General features: G+C 45.3%; 1 protein-coding gene across 1 annotated transcript in view; it reads left to right on the plus strand.

Annotated features, from left to right (window-relative positions):
- Positions 1–2,004: 2,004 nt before the first annotated feature.
- The window catches only part of WNT4 (Wnt family member 4), a 41,870-nt gene continuing 23,376 nt past the window's right edge, over positions 2,005–20,498 (plus strand). Inside the window, exons 1-4 of the mRNA XM_068120678.2 lie at positions 2,005–2,569; positions 5,940–6,181; positions 6,611–6,742; positions 17,248–17,390. Of these exons, the coding sequence (XP_067976779.1) occupies positions 2,496–2,569; positions 5,940–6,181; positions 6,611–6,742; positions 17,248–17,390 (591 nt within the window). The 5' untranslated portion in view covers positions 2,005–2,495. The remainder of the gene's footprint in view (positions 2,570–5,939; positions 6,182–6,610; positions 6,743–17,247; positions 17,391–20,498) is intronic.

Below are 20,498 nucleotides of genomic sequence, written 5' to 3' on the forward strand. Positions count from 1 at the left end.
TTTGGAAGGAGGGCATAAAAGATTTCCACGAAACATATAAAAAGGATCTGGAAGGAGAGGCTGGAGTTCAGGCTGAGGTTCATATGTGTGTTGCGAGGTGGAGGAGCACCCAAGTGCCAGATTGTCCGAAATCGGCATCTGGAGCAATGAGCTGAGCTGCTGGCTGTGATAACATACACAAGATGCTCAAGATTCTGTACACAAACGGTGTGACATCTTGTGAGGGTCGAAAGAGCAAACAGCGAGTTGCTTCTGTTGAAGACGTCACCCATAGTCGAGCGTGAGCTCGACTATGGGTGACGACCGCATGAACGGGCTCTAGCTCTCTTACATGTCCACTGACATGGAAGTGAACATAGAGGAAATTGTGAATATGTTTGCCGCAAAATATCCAAGAAGAATGAACCGAAGGAACGTTGAACATTGAGCAGGAACCTAAGGAACATTAGGACCCTAAGGAATATTGAGCAGGTGGCGTGGGCACAATGTCGACGCCGTGTACTTCAGGTTGTGGTAACACGAAGTCTTCAAATATGTGTCAATGTAATAAAACTGCATTTCACTGAACATGGTTTCAACAAATAAAGAACAGTCTCAAATATACCACCTAGAATATACCCACGTATCATACCACCCAGACTCTACTCAGATCAGGTCACCCATCCAAACTCAGCAGCCAGGGACAAGCAGGAAACTGGTTTGGGATGTCATTGTTTATCCAACAATGACTTTGAAAGATATGCAGGGTTCTATGTCCGAGATGGGAGTCAGTGTTGATCAATCAACAATATCCCATTCCCTTCACAAAGCTATGGAGACAGGTGGCAAGAAAGAAGCCATTGCTGAAAAAGAGGCATCTCAAAGCTCATGTGGAGTTTGCGAAAAAGCATCTTGATGATACTGCAGACATGTAGAGAAAGGTGTTTGTGGTCAAACGAGACAAAAATTGAACTTTTTGGTCTAAATTCAAAGCGTTATGTCTGGCGCAGGCCAAACATTGCACCTCACCCAGTCAACACCATCCATACTTTAAGCATGGTGATGGCAGCATCATGTTATGGAGCTGCTTTTTATCAGCAGAGACTGGCAAGCTTGTGAAGGTAGAAGGGACAATGGACGGCACAAAGTACAGGGAAGTCCTTGATGAAAACGTGCTCGAGTCAGCCATGAATCTGAAACTGGGTAGGAGATTCACATTTCAGCAGGACATTGACCGAAGCATAAAGCTAAAGCCATACTGGAGTGGCTGAATAAGATGAAAATAAATGTTCTTGAGTGGCACAGTCAGAGACCTGACTTGAACCCAATTGAACATTTATGCCGAGACTTGAAGATCTATTGACGAGACGAGTCTATTGATGATCCCCATCAAACTTGGCAGAACTAGAGCAATTTTCACGTGAGAAATGGGCAAAGATTTCACCATCTCACTGTGCAAAGCTGGTAGATCTACCCAAAAAGACTCATACAGTCAATGCTGCAAAAGGTACTCACCAAGTACTGACTTAAGGGGCTGAATACTTTTGCAAGCAGTGAATTTTGATTTGTACATGCTTTTTGCAGGTATTCCTGCCATGTAACCTCCTTCAACTATAAGTGTTTAATAAGACGGAACGAATACGTATACCGGAGGCAACCAAGTAGACAAGAAAGGCTCAGAAAAGAGGGATGACCAATAAGCCATTTGATAGCTTATGTATGTTTATATATGGCCTTGTGGGGAGGTCGTTGTAACAGTTGTGGGGGGTCCTGAGAGCTGTCGGTCCTGAGAGCTGGAAGGTTGCTGTAAATTCAAAGATCGCAAGGTGGGCGGATGGAGTGTGAAATGGGATATGTAAAGAAGGTGAACCAGGACCAGGAGCGTGCTGGAACCCGTGTGTGCCTCCAGCGACGTTCATAATTCCTGGTTGGAGCGCGTCGCCCCGCTTAGGCCACGCCCATCGCCCCGCTTAAGCCACGCCCAGGCCCCGTCCATCGCCTCCCCGGTTCATCTATTTAATTATTATCGGCGCAAGTGGCGCTCGAGCTGCTGCAGACAAGCGGGACGCCGTTTCGCTCTCTTTCGAATCCTGAAACGTCTGAAGAAGCAAAGTTTGCTTTGAAGTCGTTTGTATAATTATTTTTGTAAATTTTCACCGTCCTCTAAATACGTTATTAATCTTCTTCGCCCTTTAACGAAATATTTCATAGCGCTATTTTTAATCGTTTCTGTGGTACATTCCGCGTTATTTCCTCAGCACTTTACATGTTCCCTCAGTAAACGCCAGACCACGACCTGTGGGACATCGTCCGGCTGCAGGAAGTTTGTCAGAAATCGAACATTTACATTTTAGAAAAGGTCGGGGGTCGGACCTTGCTGAGGGGCGGTGCTTGGGGGGGGGGGGGGTGCTGAGAGCGCTGCGGATTAGAAAGAGCGCCGAAGTGAGAGAGCGAAACCAAAGAAGGCTCTGAAACCCATTTTCCCGCCGTGGTCACGGTGAACCCTGCGCACAGTCATGGAGGACTCTAGGGCCGCGACGACGCTGCTTTTGCTCCTGACGGCGGCTGCGGTGACTCCAAGTAACTGGCTGTGAGTTCACGACCATCGACTCGCACGAATCCGTGTTTCCGTCGTGCTCCGCCCGTCCGTGTCGCAATCTGCTTTTGCTTCAAGTTCAACTGTCACGGTCGTCCATTGCGAGCGACCTGTTTGTCTGTGAAGTCATTTTGTACATTCAGTTCTGCATCGAGCTCCAGGCAGGTTCACATTGAAGATCTTTGTCGGAGACACTTAAGGCAATTCTTGTGTTAATATATTAGATTCGGTCTTTTGCAGGAGAATATTTACTTCAATTTACGCACTGCGGCACACCATAGCATAATCCGTGCAGTACCACAACGTGCACCTGTTCATTCACCAAATGCTCCGCACCACGTACCCAGCACTCCCTTATAGTTATAGTATAAGGGAGTTATACGCCGTATTATACAAAACGCACACTCCTCTACACACCACAATCTGCACCACGCACCACAATCTGCCCCACGCACTCCTCTACGCACCACAACCTGCACCACGCACTCCTCTACGCACCACAACCTTCACTATGCACTCTTCTACGCACCACAACCTGCACCACGCACTCCTCTATGCACCACAACCTGCACCACGCACTCCTCTACGCACCACAACCTGCACCACGCACTCCTATACGCACCACAACCTGCACCACGCACTCCTCTACGCACCACAACCTGCACCACACACTTATACGCACCACAATCTGCACCGTGCACCACACAGTCCTCTACACATCGCAATCTGCACCACGCACTTTATGCACCACAATCTGCACCACGCACTCCTCTATGCACCACAATCTGCAACACGCACTCTATGCACCACAATCTGTACCACATCCTCCTCTACGCACCACAATCTGCACCACACACTTCTTTCCGCACCGCAATCTACACCACACACACCTCTACGCACCACAACCTGCACCGTGCACTCCTCTACGCACCACAACCTGCACCACACACTCTTATACGCACCACAATCTGCACCGTGCACCACACAGTCCTCTACACATCGCAATCTGCACCACGCACTTTATGCACCACAATCTGCACCACATCCTCCTCTACGCACCACAATCTGCACCATACACTTCTTTCCGCACCGCAATCTACACCACACACTCCTCTACGCACCAGAACCTGCACCACGCACTCCTCTACGCACCACAACCTTCACTATGCACTCCTCTACGCACCACAACCTGCACCACGCACTCCTCTATGCACCACAACCTGCACCACGCACTCCTCTACGCACCACAATCTGCACCACGCACTCCTCTACGCACCACAATCTGCACCACACATTCCTCTATGCACCACAATCTGCACCACACACTCCCTTGCACAGAACCATTCACGGTGCACACTCCTCTACACACCATAATCCGCACCGCGTGCTCCTCGACAGCACAATCCACGCTGCGCACCCTTCCGTGCACACGTCCCAGATTCTTTCCCGTTTTGTTTGTTTGTTTGTTTGTGTGCAGTCGTTTAAACTGCATGGGGAAGCCGGTCCTCAGTTACAACCCCTCACACGTTCAAACACTCGTCCTTGTCCATTATGCGTTCAATCAGGAGGTGTAAGTCGCCTTGAGTTTAGCTCGATGCACGTCAGAAACATTTGCTTACGGTATCACTCGCTTCCTCGGATGCGCAACCATTCGTCCCCGTTAAAAACAAGGCCGCACAGTAAAACGCGTGTACCTATAACCAACTGTGGTAAAACGGTCATGTACATGTTAAAATGCACACACGCTGCGGCACGCAAACTATTACACGGTGGAGCGAGTACACTTACAGTAAAACAAGTACTTCATAGTACAGTAAAATAACCACTCTGAGGTAAAACATGAAAGACTCCAACGAACGGAAATAGGAAATATCCGCACGATAAAGTGGTAAAACTTGCATTACCTTTATGGTAAAACTTGCATTACCTTAAAACTTGGTGGCCCACACACCTGACCAGGCAACAACAACTTGCTCCACGTGGTGGTTTATCTCGTAAACGGCGGTTTAAGTATCAAATTTCTTGATTGTCCATTCGTGGGCTGGATTAGAATATCGGGATTAAAGATGTTCGATTTTTCTATAATATAATCGCAGATTGATGTGACACGTACATACCTATAGATGGTGGTGCATACCATACCGTACATACCATACCTATAGAATTTGATACGATTGAGAAGCCTCGACAAGCCCCATTTCCGTTAAGAACTTCTTTATTTCTCGTTTATAAAAATGCATCTGAGTTGAAGCGAAGTCTCAACTATGGCCGGCGATGTGGTGCTTCCGAAACCTATGGTATTTTCAATGACGATCGCTTGATTAACTAGATGGTATTCATAGAATACTTACCCTGCGCAGTCAACTTGTTCTGAGCCAACTCTTCTGTTTTTGAACATTTTTTTTTCTTTGATCCAATATGGCTGCCAGACCACGTGAGCGATGACATCATACATTTATATTCTCTAATATAATTGTTGCGTAGATCACGCTCAAGACATTTCAAACTGATCAGACTAAGTGTGTCGTCATAATTATGGCACCAATGACGTCATCGTTAACAACACCTATGCCCCATATGGAGTTATTTACAATGAGCCACGTTTAAATTTTTTCCATTGAGCGGTTTTGGAGATATAGAGGTGCAACGTTTTTCGGTTTTTTCCAAGATGGCGCCTGTACCACGTGACCTATGACGTCATCATTATCACTAAAATATTCTACAGGAGGAGGCCCTCCTATGGTGAAAATTTCATGTCAATCGGACCAACGGTTGCTGAGAAAATGCATTTTTAAAATGCAGACACGTACGTCACACGGCACACGAACGCACATGAATGCTTAACCTCGCTTTTCGCTTCGCGAGCGCAGGGTAAAAACGTATTGTGCAGTAAACCGGCACATGCATGTCCGCTGGCTGTTTAGCTAATCCTGTCGCCACTCGCTGTGCCATGACGAGGCCTTGTCCCTGCATGTCAATGTTGCATGCAAAGTGAAGGTGCTCAGGGTAAATGTGCGACTTGTGAGCGCATTGGACGTTTCGCAGAGACCCACTGAAGGCAGGACCGAATGACCCAGGTGTGGGAATGGGTTTTGACTTCCCAAGAGGTGTTCATCTTACTGACACCAAAATAGTCACCTTTGTGGTATAATCCGGATACAGTCCAACAGGAAGGTCCAGAGGTAGCACGCTTACCTTTGAACCGTCTAGTTTGGGGTTCAATCCCCACCTGTTGGAATGGTGCTTTGCAGTCAGGAGGTTGCATCCCAAAGTATGCCAATGTTGTGTCAGTTGGAGCACCGGTCCAATTTGCCAACTTATGAACGTGAGGTGACCTTTGACTCCCCTCTCTTTGCCCGCACAGCGCACTCTCTCGCCTGTCGTCGCTCGCCTCGGTGCATGTGGAGGCGGCGGGATGCGAACAGCTCGTCGGAATCACGTCACGCCAGCTCCAGCTATGTAAGAGACATGGAGAGGTGATGGAGTCGGTGCGGCGGGGCGCGGGGTTGGCCATCGCAGAGTGCCAACACCAATTTCGGCAACGGCGCTGGAATTGCAGCACCACGCATCGCGGGCCGCACGTCTTTGGCCGCCTCGTAAACCAGGGTGAGTGCTTCAGTCGGTCAGTGGCACTCTGAGGGATATTTCTTGAGCACCTTCATATATTGAGGGTAAACACCTGATCTCGCAGGTAGTCAAAATCACCTTCGGTCAAGAGCGACATAAATATGAATTATATCATGACATCCAATGGAAATATACACCACAAGCACTTCGTTGATGTACAAGTACACTCTCGCGCACATGATTATGCATTTTTGTCATATTTCATTTTGCCTTAAATTCATTAGGATCCCACAGGTTCATCCACAAGACACTGACGAGCAATCTACGTATCTTGGGGCATGTCAGAATTATGGGAATCATCATGGGGTCTGTGCTACCCGGTTAAACCCTCGTAAATCAAATTTGGGCACACGACGCAGATATGTACTCGGTGCGACACAGATATGTACTCGGTGCGTACATTTGCAGGAACCCGGGAAGGAGCATTTGTGTACGCCATTGCGTCAGCAGGTGTGGCACATGCGGTGACACGCGGTTGCAGCAGTGGAGAATTGGAGAAATGTGGGTGTGACCGCACAGTGCGCGGCAGCAGCCCAGATGGTAAGTTAAGTTATGACAGATTCATCAAAGAAGTTATAAATAAATAAAGAAATACATTTTTTCAGGCTGTATTTAGGGCTGAAACGATCAATATGTTCTGCTGTCGCAACCAATCAAACGTGCATTAAGAGGACCCATACCGACTTCTGTGAAGTTTTTGCACATCTTTGCATAAGGCCCATTGAAGTTAGTTTGTCAAAATATCTTATGAACCCATTTACCGAATTTTCAATTGCGCTTCACAAAAACTTGCCAATTGAAAACTTAGTCGTCTCATTATATGAAATTTACATACATTGCAGATTTGTAGGTACCCATTAGCAGGATTTGTAGCCATAGATGATACCCAGGATGCAGTCAAGAATACCACAATTCCATTAAGACCCCTCCCTCTGAAGGACGATGTTCCTTGCAATGCCCTCTACTGGAACCGGAACAAATATCAGTTGTGTCTGATTCCACCTGTTGGAGAACAAGTCTGCAAGCCGACGGCCGAAAGAACTAGGTGAGATGAGAATGTTGCTAACCGACTTCTATGACATTCTCCGAAGTAGTTTGTAATATAGTCTGGATTACAGCGAGCACTTTCGATATTTCCCTTCTTCATAGCCTATATTTTTAAACTTTGTCGTTTGAAATTTCTCTGACTGAAAATCAAGTACTGAAACTGAGCGAGAACATTTTTGTTGATATTCTGATGCAAGATATGTAAAACAAAAAATATATATAACAAGAAAAAGAGCAGAGATTGCAAACCCTCACCAGGATGTGTTTTCAGTGGTTTTTAAGGCCTTTGTGTTAAAACAAATATGGCGGCCGAACCACGTGATCGATGACGTCAGCATTGTTATTTTTTCTTCACTAATTTATTCCTAGATTATGCTCAATAAATTTCATCTTCATCGGATGACGTTTTGTACTTGTCAAATTATGACGTCATAATGGAGGCACCTATGACATCATCATTCACAGATCTTATTCCACATGGAGAGTTCTTTACAATGAGCCGTCTCAATCTTTTTCTATTCAGCATTTTCGGAGATATAGAGATGCAAAGCTTTTTAGTTTTTCCAAGATGGCGGCCGAACCACGTGACTGATGAGATGACGTTATCATTATTTTCTTTCTCCACCAAGTTATGTCTGCATGACGCTCAATAAATTTCATCTTGATAGGATGAAGTTCTGTACTTGTCGAATTATGACGTCATAATGGAGGCACCTATGACATCATCATTAACATATTTTATTCCCAATGGAGAGTTCTTTACAATGAGCCATGTCTCAATTTTTTGAATTCAGCTCTTTCGGAGATATAGAGGTGCAAAGTTTTTCGTTTTTTCCAAGATGGCGGCCAAACCACGTGACATATGACGTCATAATTATTTTAAAATCTACAGGTGGAGTTGCACCTATGGTGAAAATTTCCTGTCAATCGGACAAATGGTTGCAGAGAAAATTATATTTATTCTGTGCGGACAAACAGACAAACAGATGAAAAATCGGTCAGAGACCGAGGACTTGCCGGAATGTACTTTTTTATCGGCCATTTTGGATCAAAATGGTGGGAAATCTACACATGTATATACGCTAAGCAATGGAAGGTAACTGAGTAAGATTAAAAAATCTACAGGTGGAGTTGCACCTATGGTGAAAATTTCCTGTCAATCGGACAAACGGTTGCAGAGAAAATTTTATTTATTCTATGCGGACAAACAGACAAACAGATGAAAAATCGGTCAGAGACCGAGGACTTGCCGGAATGTACTTTTTTATCGGCCATTTTGGATCAAAATGGTGGGAAATCTACACATGTATATACGCTAAGCAATGGAAGGTAACTGAGTAAGTGTATGCATATCTCTTGTCCTTTCAGAGTTATAGTGGTTTGAAATATATTTTCAATGAAAACTTGGCCCCCTGACCTTTGACCCCCCAAAAAACAATTAAAACTAAGCATTTCTGACCATTTTATGCCACGTGTTATTTTTCGGGAATTGAATAATGAACATTTTGGTGTTGGTTAGAAGGGAATCGGATAATGTTTGACAGAGTTATTAGTAAAAAAAAAATACAATTTTTGACCTTGAGTTTGACCTTTCAAGGTCACTTGTCTCTACCGGAATCTATTCCGGCAAGTAACAAACAGACAAACGGACTCAAATGCAATACCCTCTCCTCTGGCGAGGGTAATTACCATCGACATTTAGTTGTGGAGTAGCAAAATGAATGGCAAAACACAACAAGCACCGTTAGCTTGACAAATCACTGATATGGAGTTGATGGCAGATCCTGTGAAAGTGAGCTACTAATGAACCACAGCGAATGGGGAGACGGTCTGCCAGGATGTTGCAGAGGGGAGCACTTACCTTTAGCTGTCTAGTCTGACCCAACTGTACTCGTATACTGTCGGATTGGTGCTTCACGAGCAGGGCTGTCACCAATGTAAAGATTGTTGCGAAGCTTTACATTGGCGAGACTGGTCTATAGCTTGAATGTCATTTTCTCAAACACTTAAATGATCACGTACACAGCAGTATTTTTCTTCTTTCGTGTGCAGCACATGACTGTGGATAACATATTTGCTGTGGGCGCAATGCATCGCCCCCTGTAGGTTGGACCTGTAATTTGGAATTCAGCCAGGGTGCCACCGATAACTCGCCGACTCTTCGCAAAGGGCACCGTGGGATCTTCAATGCCCAAATACCAATGCTGGCAGACGGGATGCCCGGTTAAGGGTCCATCCAATGCATGGCACACATTAAGGAATTGCCCCTCCAGGATGACATTCCTGGAGACCAGGATGACAGGTTTTAGCTGTGCCAAGATTTTAACCCAAGCGAGCCAGCACCAAGGTGAGTGTGAGTAAATAGCAGTGATATTCCCAAGCTAGTTTCTTTACATTTAACCAGTCTGGACACTCCACATATGGTATGGCTGTTTGTGGGTTTGCGTTCTTTCAGGGAACAAAAGAATCCACAAAGCTCAGGGGAAAACAGCTCACATACAGGCTTAGTACTTTAGTACCGAATGGTTTGAACGAATGTTCATTTTTCTTTAAAAACACATGTACTGCATCTTGTAAATATTTTCACATATTTTCACAAACAGCTTGTCTTAAATATCTGTATTATAAAAGGAGCCGTGTCTATCTGTCTGTTTGTCTGTTTGTCGTGTTATAACTTGAGAACGGATTAACAGATTTCAATGAATCCAACTACGGTGGATTCGGGTAACTCCCGGGAGTGTTTGTGATCCCCCACCCCGCGTTTGTGATCCCAAAACATTTTTTTATGGGTACATGGACACGCATGTCAAAACTGCAAATGCCGACACGTGATGCCTGCAAGGAGAGCAGGATCTCCCAGGAATCCTTCCCCCCCCCGCCCCCCCCCCCCCCCATAGATTAGCAATCGCAGCAAAGATTGGTATTTCCGTCGGTCTTATATTCTAGTATATATAATATTAATAAATATTGTTATGGTTCGGGGTTACTACAAGGGGTTTCTCAGACCTTCACCCCGACCTCCGGACCTGAGGCCACCAGTCATGGATAACTCCGTGATCCGGCAGGTTGCTAGACATCCACGGACGCCGATTGAAACCACCAAACCGAGCATGGTTCTCGCTCCTTTATAAGCGCGTTAACTTATCCGTGGTTTGGTGATCCCAATTGGGGACTGTACCCTCAACGGCCACCCATCTATTTATTATGTATGGTAGAGTGATCCATGGATGGTCGTTGGATAATTACAGAGCCAATAAGTGGGGCGGAATTTCCCGTCTAACTATGCTTACACACTAAGTCGGACCAATGAAGAAAAGGCCAACGGCAAGCAGGTTGGAACGTTTAACTGTTCAAAAGCAAGTACATTTATTTACAAAGCACAGCAAGGCAAAATTTATTCAGGACGCATTTATAATCACAAGCAAGTATCTCAAGCAAAAGATCACAAGTAAAGGCACAAAATAAAATTAAGTATCCTTAATGCTTACAAAGCCCACTTGTACATTCTGACGTAACTCAGGACAAACAACATTTGACATGCAGCATCAATCACTCAGGAGTGTAGATTTAGAAAGAGGAGTAGATTAGAGGCAGGGTGGGGCGTGGTATGGCTCCTAGTTCATCGTACACAGACAGGTGGGCTAGTGTGAATCCAAACAGGAATGGCTGTGGCTCTCGTGGTCCAGATAGGCAGTGCAGAGGTTTGGGCAGCCCCTCACAGCTTCACAGCATGCCCGTGCAGGCTCATGCAGACTTGTGCCGATTGTGGTGTACTAGCTCCCCTCTGGCGGTTATCGTGGTCCGAATAAGCAGATGTCAGCACAGGCTTGGCCAAAAGACTCATGGTAAGGAGAGCTTGGTGGAAGAGAGCTCATGGTGAAGAAGGGCGTTTGGTGGATGAGAGCGCTTGGTGGACGAGAGCACTTGGTGGACGAGAGCTCTTGGTGGACGAGAGCGCTTGATGGACAAGAGCACTTGGTGGACGAGAGCGCTTGGTGGACGAAAGGGCTTGGTGGACAAGAGTGCTTGGTGGGCGAGAGCGCTTAATGTACGAGGGCGCTTGGTGGACGAGGGCTTATGGTGAATGAGAGCATTTGGTGGACGAGGGCATTTGGTGGACGAGAGCGCTTGGTGGACGGGAGCACTTGGTGGACGGGAGCGCTTGGTGGACGAGAGCGCTTGGTGGACGGGAGCGCTTGGTGGACGAGAGCGCTTGGTGGACGAGAGCGCTTGGTGGACGAGAGCGCTTGGTGGACGAGAGCGCTTGGTGGACGAGAGCGCTTGGTGGGCGAGAGGTATTGGTGGGCGAGAGCGCTTGGTGGGCGAGAGCGCTTGGTGGACGAGAGCGCTTGGTGGGCGAGAGCGCTTGGTGGACGAGAGCGCTTGGTGGACGAGAGCGCTTGGTGGACGAGAGCGCTTGGTGGGCGAGAGCGCTTTCTGAACGAGAGCGCTTTGTGGACGAGTGCGCTTGGTGGGCGAGAGCGCTTAGTGGGCGAGAGCGCTTGGTGGGCGAGAGCGCTTGGTGGGCGAGAGCGCTTGGTGGGCGAGAGCTCTTGGTGGGCGAGAGCTCTTGGTGGGGGAAAGCTCTTGGTGGGCGAGAGCTCTTGGTGGACGAGAGTGCTTGGTGGGCGAGAGCGCTTGGTGGATGAGAGCGCTTGCCGATCTGTTCTGGTTGAACACCAAAGGTACAGTTAAGGGTGGCGTTTTACCCTGGAGAAGCTTGAATGCACACATTGAGAGCTTGGTTGATGGACACCATAAGGAATAAAATGATTCAAGGGAGCATGATCTCTTGTTCGGTACTTCCCTTGTTCAGGCTTTCAATGTCACAAACATTATCCATTGGTTTCCACATTAATCACATTGAGGTTAAGCCGATCTGCTCTTTTACAACCCCCCCCGACGGGGTGTGAGAACGACTGCTGTCATTTGGTCGTATTCCCGGCCATGTCGCCTTCTCATTGATCTCTGCCTGGCCATATCGTTGTAGGGACACACCCCCTAGCAAGCAGTTGTTGTTTGTTGTCCGCAGGAACTGCCTTACAAGATGACGACAACTGATCGTCTTTCATGTGTTTAATTGTGGTGTTTTGCAAGAAAGAAAAGAAAAGTCGATTTCATTTCACGGTGATTTGCACACGCTGGGTGATCCTTTGTACTGAGTTAACGGGCTAATTCGGGTCCATTGTACTGAGCTAATAAGGTAATTGGTGACGTTTCAGATGTGGAATGAAAAGTGGGGGAGGATGAAGTGTGGTTGAGAGGTGAAAGGATGAGGGGAGGTGTTTAAGATGGAGGAACTAATGGGTGGATTCAGGTGAGGGAGGGGTTAACAAGGGTAGAAAAGATTGTGGTTTTGGATTGGCAATGATCAAAAAATGTTGGTGAACAGCTGTCTTGAAGAGTTGGAGGGAAGTTTGAGATTGAAGAGGAATTGGAAGTTGATTCCACAGGTGGGGAAAAATAGGAACAAACCTAACCCGAATCCTCACCCTTTACACCATTCTACTCAACTAAAATTTTCCCGTCTCCGTTCATCCCTAGTTCTGCTGGAGGAAGAAAAGGGAGAGGCAGAAAGGCACCCTAATGCATCCAAATAATAACCAATTCACTCATTAAGCTATCCAAATTATAGACAATTCATTCTTATTACAGTTTCTAAAGCTTTATGAAAATGTAATATTTTTCTGTGATTTCCTAAGCCTTTCTAAAATTCCAATTTTCCCACACAATTTTGTTTACATCAGTCTTTTGTCCACCGCTACTCTCCAACACATACTAGTACATCACTGCTGTTAACTACTGTCACCTCTAACCTTAATGTTGCTATGGGCCTCCACTGGATCACTCGGTCCTGTCGTCGCTCTTGGCCTTGGCTACTTGGTGGGGCCTGGGTCGGATGCGGCTGTGCACTCTTTCCTCCTTTCTTCAAAGGTTCTAGTAGCCTACATAGTCACACACACACCAGCCATCTTATTTTCTCCAATGCTCTTGGGCCTGGTGGAGTCACCTGTGCCCACCTATAGTCACATACACCTGTGCCCACCCTATCTCCTTGGCAACTGCCAAGGTCAGAGTAGTTGCAGACATCTGTGCTGATCACCACCTTTGCTTCTCAGCTTCTGAAGAGCCCAGGCCAATGCCTATGATCAGTTTTTACTCTGGCTGGCATCGTTTCTCCTTACACCTTTTGCTCAACCCTAACCGTAATTCCCACACTGCTTACACTCACTCCACTCACCTGTGCACACACACACACACACACACACACACACACACACACACACACACACACACACACATGCAAACACCCCACAGGAAGGAGCCTCTACTCAGGAATTCCCTACCTTTCTCGACGATGACTCCCCACCAACGACGATGACCCCATGCGTGCGGCCATGTACTTGGCAAACTCCCCCTGCTCCTCCAGGCAGTCGCACCTCGTTATCAGGTAGGCCTACCTGTCTTTCTCCAGCTTCTCGCTTTGGGCCTGCAAAAACCCATCCACATTAGCCCTCATTGCTCCCATAAGCCCGTTTTCAGTTCTGGGGCAACCAGTTATGACCGTTTATAGTTGGACCGAGATTTGAACCCAGGCTGGACAGCTCGGAGGCGAGTGTGCATACTTCAAGGCTATCCTGCTAGATTCATAACCAATATGTTCTGTATCAATTCTTAAGCATACAAGCACTAACCTCACACTCTTCCAATACCCGAACAGATAGTTAAAGAACTAGCAAAGAGCCCATTCTCCCAGAATTGTTTTATTTTAGAATGACTTTTAATACCTGCTCCCACTCCCACGATAGAGTGCACATTTACATAGACAGAATTGGCGTGCTCCCTCGACCCTGAACCCCTGGGACTTTGACCTTTTTACCGCCTTAAACTTTCCTGTGCACACTCTGAGGAAAACCACCAATTTTTTTTACTCATTCCATCCATTGGTTCAGGACTCCATAAAAGTCAAACACACAAACACACACTTCTCAGAGTGTATATAGTATGAGTATGATTTGTGAAATTCATAAAATATGCACAAATATTTGACACTTGCAATAACAGCAACAACAAGAATAGCACTTGGTAGAGAGCATACCTCCACCAGGCTGAACAGTTTACGTTTTGCATCCCCCTGATAGGTCAGATCTGGATTTAGACCTGAACCAAAATCTAATCGGCTTGTTCTCCTCACTTAACCAACTCATCCACCAAGTTTTTTTCATAACTTGTACTAACATTTTTATATATCGTGCTATATATCGTTTTTGGCTCGATGTCTCTATTGTGAAGAATCCCTTAAATACTTCTAGTATCCGGATCCTGATCCGGATCCTCACCAAAATCGAATCAATTCGTCCTTGTCACACACCCACAACATAGTTTCATCTGAATCCATGCACAACATTTTGAGATATCCTGCTCACAGATCGACAAACAGTCAAACAAACAGACAAACAGGGATGAAAACATAGCCTCTGTCCACCTTCTGTGGCAGAGGTATAATAAACAGCAAAATGAAATAAATACAGCATAATAATGTTCGAAACATTTCAAGTAAACAAATCTTTTAATCATTTAACCACACCCCTTCCGACCTCACTGACTACAACAACCACACTCTCTCCTCCTGCCTTGACCAGCTTGCGCCTGTAAAAACCAAAACAGTTTCTTTCACCCATTCTGCTCCCTGGTTTACCCCTGAACTCCGCCTGATGAAAACTCGTGCTCGCCAACTTGAAAGACTCCGCAATAAAACAGGTCTCACAGTTCACTCCCAAGCCTACAAGGACCACCTACAACACTACAAAGATGCCCTCTCCCACGCCCGCTCCGCCTACTACTCTCAAATTATCCACTCTGGCTCCGGAAACCCAAAAGCACTCTTCTCGACAATAAACAAACTCCTCTGCCCCCTGGACACCACCACCCAGTCATTCACATTAGACAACTGCATCTCCTTCCTTTCTTTCTTCCAACGCAAAATTGACAACATCTACAACAGCTTGACCACTGCCGCACCCGCTCCCCCTCCAACCACCTGCCCCCCCCCTTATCCTGCCTTCCCCTGTCTCAATTCTCCCCGGTCTCCCCTACTGACCTCTCTGAACTCCTCATAGGAATGAAAACTGCCACCTGCACTCTTGACCCCATCCCCTCCAGCTTTGTCAAGGCCTCCCTTCCTGCTCTCTCTCCACTTATCATTGCAACAATAAACTCCTCCCTGTCTACAGGCATCGTCCCACCATCCCTCAAAATTGCTGCTGTTACCCCCATTCTAAAAAAACCTGGTCTAAACCCTGACACCCTAAACAACTTCAGACCCATCTCCAACCTACCCTTTCTGTCGAAAGTTTTGGAACGCGCTGTAGCCACTCAACTCAAACATCACCTCTCTGCCAATAACCTGTATGAAACATTCCAATCCGGATTCCGCTCCAACCACAGTACTGAAACTGCTCTCCTCAAAATCACCAACGACCTTCTCCTCTCCTCTGACGCTGGCAACCTCAACATTCTCGTCCTCCTCGACCTCAGCGCTGCCTTTGACACCATCGATCACACCATCCTCCTCACCCGACTTGAATCCACCTTTAACGTTACCGGCACGGCCCTCTCTTGGATTAAATCATACCTCTCTGACAGATGCCAGTTCATCTCCATCAATAACTGCAAATCCCCCACTGCTCCCCTCCCCCAAGGTGTCCCCCAAGGTTCAGTTCTTGGCCCCCTCCTCTTCATCCTTTACCTGTCCCCCCTCGGTCACTTAATCCGCCGTCATGGTCTCCAATTCCACTGCTTCGCCGATGACATCCAGCTTTTCAACTCCACCAAGTCCGTCTCCACCGACACCCACTCTATCCTGACAAACTGCATCTCTGAAATAAAATCCTGGCTTCAAATCAACTTCCTCAAACTTAACTGTGATAAATCTGAAATAATCATCATTGGCCCAAAAACGCTCACAAAATCCACCCATAACGTTGCCCTCAACATCGACGGTATCCCAGTATCCACCTCTCCTCTCATCCGGAATCTTGGCGTCATCTTTGACCAAATCCTCTCCTTCGACAAATACACTAAACAGATCACAAAGACAGCCTTCTTTCACCTGAAAAACATCGCCCGTCTCCGCTCATCCCTCTCCTCCACGGCTGCAGAAACCCTCATCCACGCCTTCATCACCTCCCGTCTGGACTATTGCAATAGCCTCCTCTATGGTTCACCCTCAACAATCACCAATAAACTCCAATACATTCAGAACTCCGCTGCCCGTCTACTCACCCATTCCCGGACCCGTGACCACATCACCCCCGTCCTTTACAAGCTTCACTGGCTCCCCATCTCCCAGAGAATCCAGTACAAAATCCTCCTCTTGACCTACAAAGCCCTCCATAACCTGGCCCCATCCTACCTGGCTGACCTCCTCTCCAGACACACTCCCACCCGCAACCTCCGCTCTGCTGGTACCAACCTCCTGACCCCCCCCCCCCCCATCCGGACCAAATTCAGATCCTGGGGGGACAGGGCCTTCTCCATCGCTGCTCCCACCCTCTGGAACTCACTACCTCACACCATCAGAGACTCCTCCTCACTCACCACATTCAAAACATCACTCAAGACCCACCTGTTCAGCACTGCATTCAACATTCAACCCACAGCATTTAACCCCTGACTATCACTTCTCCTTCTCCCTCCTTTTGCTTTAAATATTTCCCTATTGATTCTTGTCTTTTTGCAATTGTTGTTTCCATGTTTTGTTATGCATTATGTTTTGCACTCTGTCAAAGCGCCTTTGGGCTTCATGAAAAGCGCTATACAAAATAAATGAATTATTATTATTATTATTATTACTATTCGGCTCTAAATACCATTATATATGGGCATGATTTTATTGTCAGTTTTGTTTTTTATTTGACGTTCATTGGATCCAAAATGTTTGGGTTTTTTTGTAACCCACACATATTTCACTCCTTGTCAACTTTTACTGTGCACAGGTTTCCAGTGGTCGGGATGCTCAGACAACATTGCTTATGGCGTGGCCTTCTCCCAGTCATTTGTAGATGCACGTGAGCGTGGAAAGAGTGCATCATCGAGCCGTGCCTTAATGAACCTACATAACAACGAGGCCGGCCGTAAGGTGGGACTTGCAAAACAACACCTTATTTTCACTTTAGCATTCAGTTCATTCTGTACACGCAAAGCACTATTGGTAATTTTCACATTGGCTACTTCCTGTGACAGTACAATGTGAACATTAACAGAAAGCAAATATCTGCACACCTTGTGATGCTTATAGTCTGTTCTATAAGTTATTACCCTGCACTCACGAAGTGAAAAGCAGAGTTAGGCATTCGGTTGCGTACATGTGGCGTAGATGCGTACGTGTGATGTGCGTATGTACGTGTCTGCATTAAAAAAAAAATCATTTTCTCAGCAATCGTTGGTCCGATTGACACAAAATTTTACCATAGGAGCCTGTAGAATTTTTTAAATTCATAATTATGACGTCATAGGTCATGTCGTATGGACGTTATCTTGGAAAAAAGTTACACCTCAATATCTCTCAAACCGCTCAATGGAAAAAGTTGAAACAAGGCTCATTGTCAATTACTCCCCAATGGGGAATAAGATATGTTGATGATGTCATCGTTGCCTTCATTATGACGTCATAATTCGACAAGTACAACGCTTGATCTGATCAGTAAGAATTTTTTTTTCCTGTGCAACTGTCAGTCCGATGGACACAAAATTTGAACCATAGGAGCGACTCCTCCTGTAGAATTTTTTTAATGAGAATTATGACGTCTTAGGTCACGTGGTACAGGCGCCATCTTGGAAAAATCGAAAAAGGTTGCACCTCTATAACTCCACAACTGCTGCGTGGAAAAAAATTGAATCATGGTGTGTTGTCAAGTACTTCGCATGGGGAATAAGATACGTTAATGATGATATCATTGGTGCCTTAACTATGACATCATAATTCAAAAAGTACAACGCTTGATTCCATCAGCATGAATTTTTTTTCTCTGCAATTCTTGGTCCGATTGACATGAAAGTTTCACCATAGGGGCGCCTCCTCCTGTAGAATATTTTAATGATAATTATGACGCCATAGGTCACATGGTACAGGCGCCATCTAGGAAAAACCTCGCACCTCTATATCTCCAAAACCGCTCTGTGCAAAAAATGGAAACGTGGCTCATTGTAAAGAACTCCGCATAGGGAATAGGTGTTGTTAACGATGACGTCATTGGTGTCGTAATTATTACGTCATAATTCTACAGGGACAATGCTTAGGCTGATCAGTTTGAAATTTATTGAGCGTGATCTACGCAACATTTATATTAGAGAATATTAATTTATGATGTCATCGCTCACGTGGTCTGGCAGCCATATTGGATCAAATAAAAAACCGTTCAAAAACAAAAGAGTTGGCTCACACCAAGTTGACTGCGCAGGGTAAGTATTCAATGAATACCATCTAGTTTTTATGCAGTATCTAAGCTAATGCAGAAGTTTGTGCATTTATTACTAGTAGGACAAGGTTAGTTACTTATAGATTAATTAATTTTTTGTTTACTTCAACATGAAGGACAATTGGAATGTACAAATGAACAAAATACTGTGTATGGCATTTGAACTTGGGATTCTGGCATAAGCTTGTGCTTAGGTATGAATACCACAGGCCAATCCAAAATTCACTACTTTTAGGCAAAAAAGCTTGCATGGAAATTATGTACATTATAAATTTACAAGGGCAACATAATCACTCTGCATCATATTTTCCATGTTTTTATCATCTCAACAGATACTACTAAAACTTGTGATTGTAACGCAGGGTAGGTATATATCTGAACTCCAATCCCAATGGATAATAATCGTTTCTTTGTTTTTTTTCTTCAATCAGTCGATTTTGCTTTTGACTCAAAGCATTCTTCATGCTGAAGAAGATAGCGAGACATTTTGTCTGTGCATAACCTGTCTACAAAAGGTCAAATATCTGTTGAGAAAATTCCAATGTACAGTAATGGCATGCCAGACAAAATTGTTTTTTCCCATACAAGTATGAATAGTATTGTGTAGCTTGTCTTTTTTAATTGGTGGAGTAAATTCATGTACGTATATGAGTTACAATCACATTTGCTTCTTCTGAAGTGTTTGCGTTAACTTTAGTTTAAAACATTTAAGAGAATATTTGTCTACTCACAAAATACATTGTATAGCCTCATTTGTCATTGTATAGTTGTATCCGGTTGTTGAAATATATAGGAGAGCAAGTTTGACAACCCTTTCAGCTGCACAGTGAGAGAATGGTGGATTTGTCAGGTTTAAAAGATGCATTCCAAGTATTAGCATCTGATCATTTCCAGGTCACCAGAGAAGGAAGGTGCTGTTGGCAGCTTCTTAGTGTGATGTCATATTGTATGGTATTATTAGTAGTCATCTGCCATGGGGAAAAGAGGAGTTTCCGAAGCATCAGGGGTAATTTACGTACACAAGAAATGGGCCCAACACGTTATGTTGTGGCCAACTCCAGTCTCTACTGGGAGAGGAGATGAGGATTCCATCGAGGGCTACATGTCTATTTTATGAGTGGAAGAAGCCAGCAAGTGAGGAAAGAAAGTGGCCTTGTATTCTTCGGGCATAAAGCTTGGCAAATGGAGCAAGGTGCCAGACCTGTGTCGAATGCCCGACACATGTCCAAAGCCACAGCTCTGAGCACTTGTTTGCGATGAAGGCCCCACATCCATTGTGGAGAGAGAAGCTGTGCCATTTCCAAAGTCGTGGTCAGTACAGAGTTCAAACTAATTGTCAGAAGTCAGGTCATTTGAGAAAAGGAAATGTCAGCAGCAATGTACATTACATGAATTTGCTTATAGTTGTAAGTGAACCTGGTGGTAGTTGAGAGAATCTGTTTTTTTGCCCTTTTCTGTATTGTGGTAATGTTGGCTGTCTTTTAATAAGATTAGAGGTCTAATCTATTCCTTTTTCTGCTATTTTTTTTTAAAATTCTGTACGACCAAACGTTTATTCATATATGTATGTGGGTATATATATATATATATACAGTGCATTCAGAAAGTATTCAGACCCCTTCACCTTTTTCACATTTTGTTATGTTGCAGCCTTATGCTGAAATCATTTAAATTCATTTTTTCCCTCATCAATCTACACTCAATACCCCATAATGACAAAGAGAAAACAGGATTTTAGAAAGTTTTGCAAATTTATTAAAAAGAAAAAA

This window comes from Myxine glutinosa, chromosome 6, assembly GCF_964187855.1.
Source record: "Myxine glutinosa chromosome 6, kmMyxGlut1.1, whole genome shotgun sequence".
Classification (NCBI taxonomy): Eukaryota; Metazoa; Chordata; class Myxini; order Myxiniformes; family Myxinidae; genus Myxine; species Myxine glutinosa.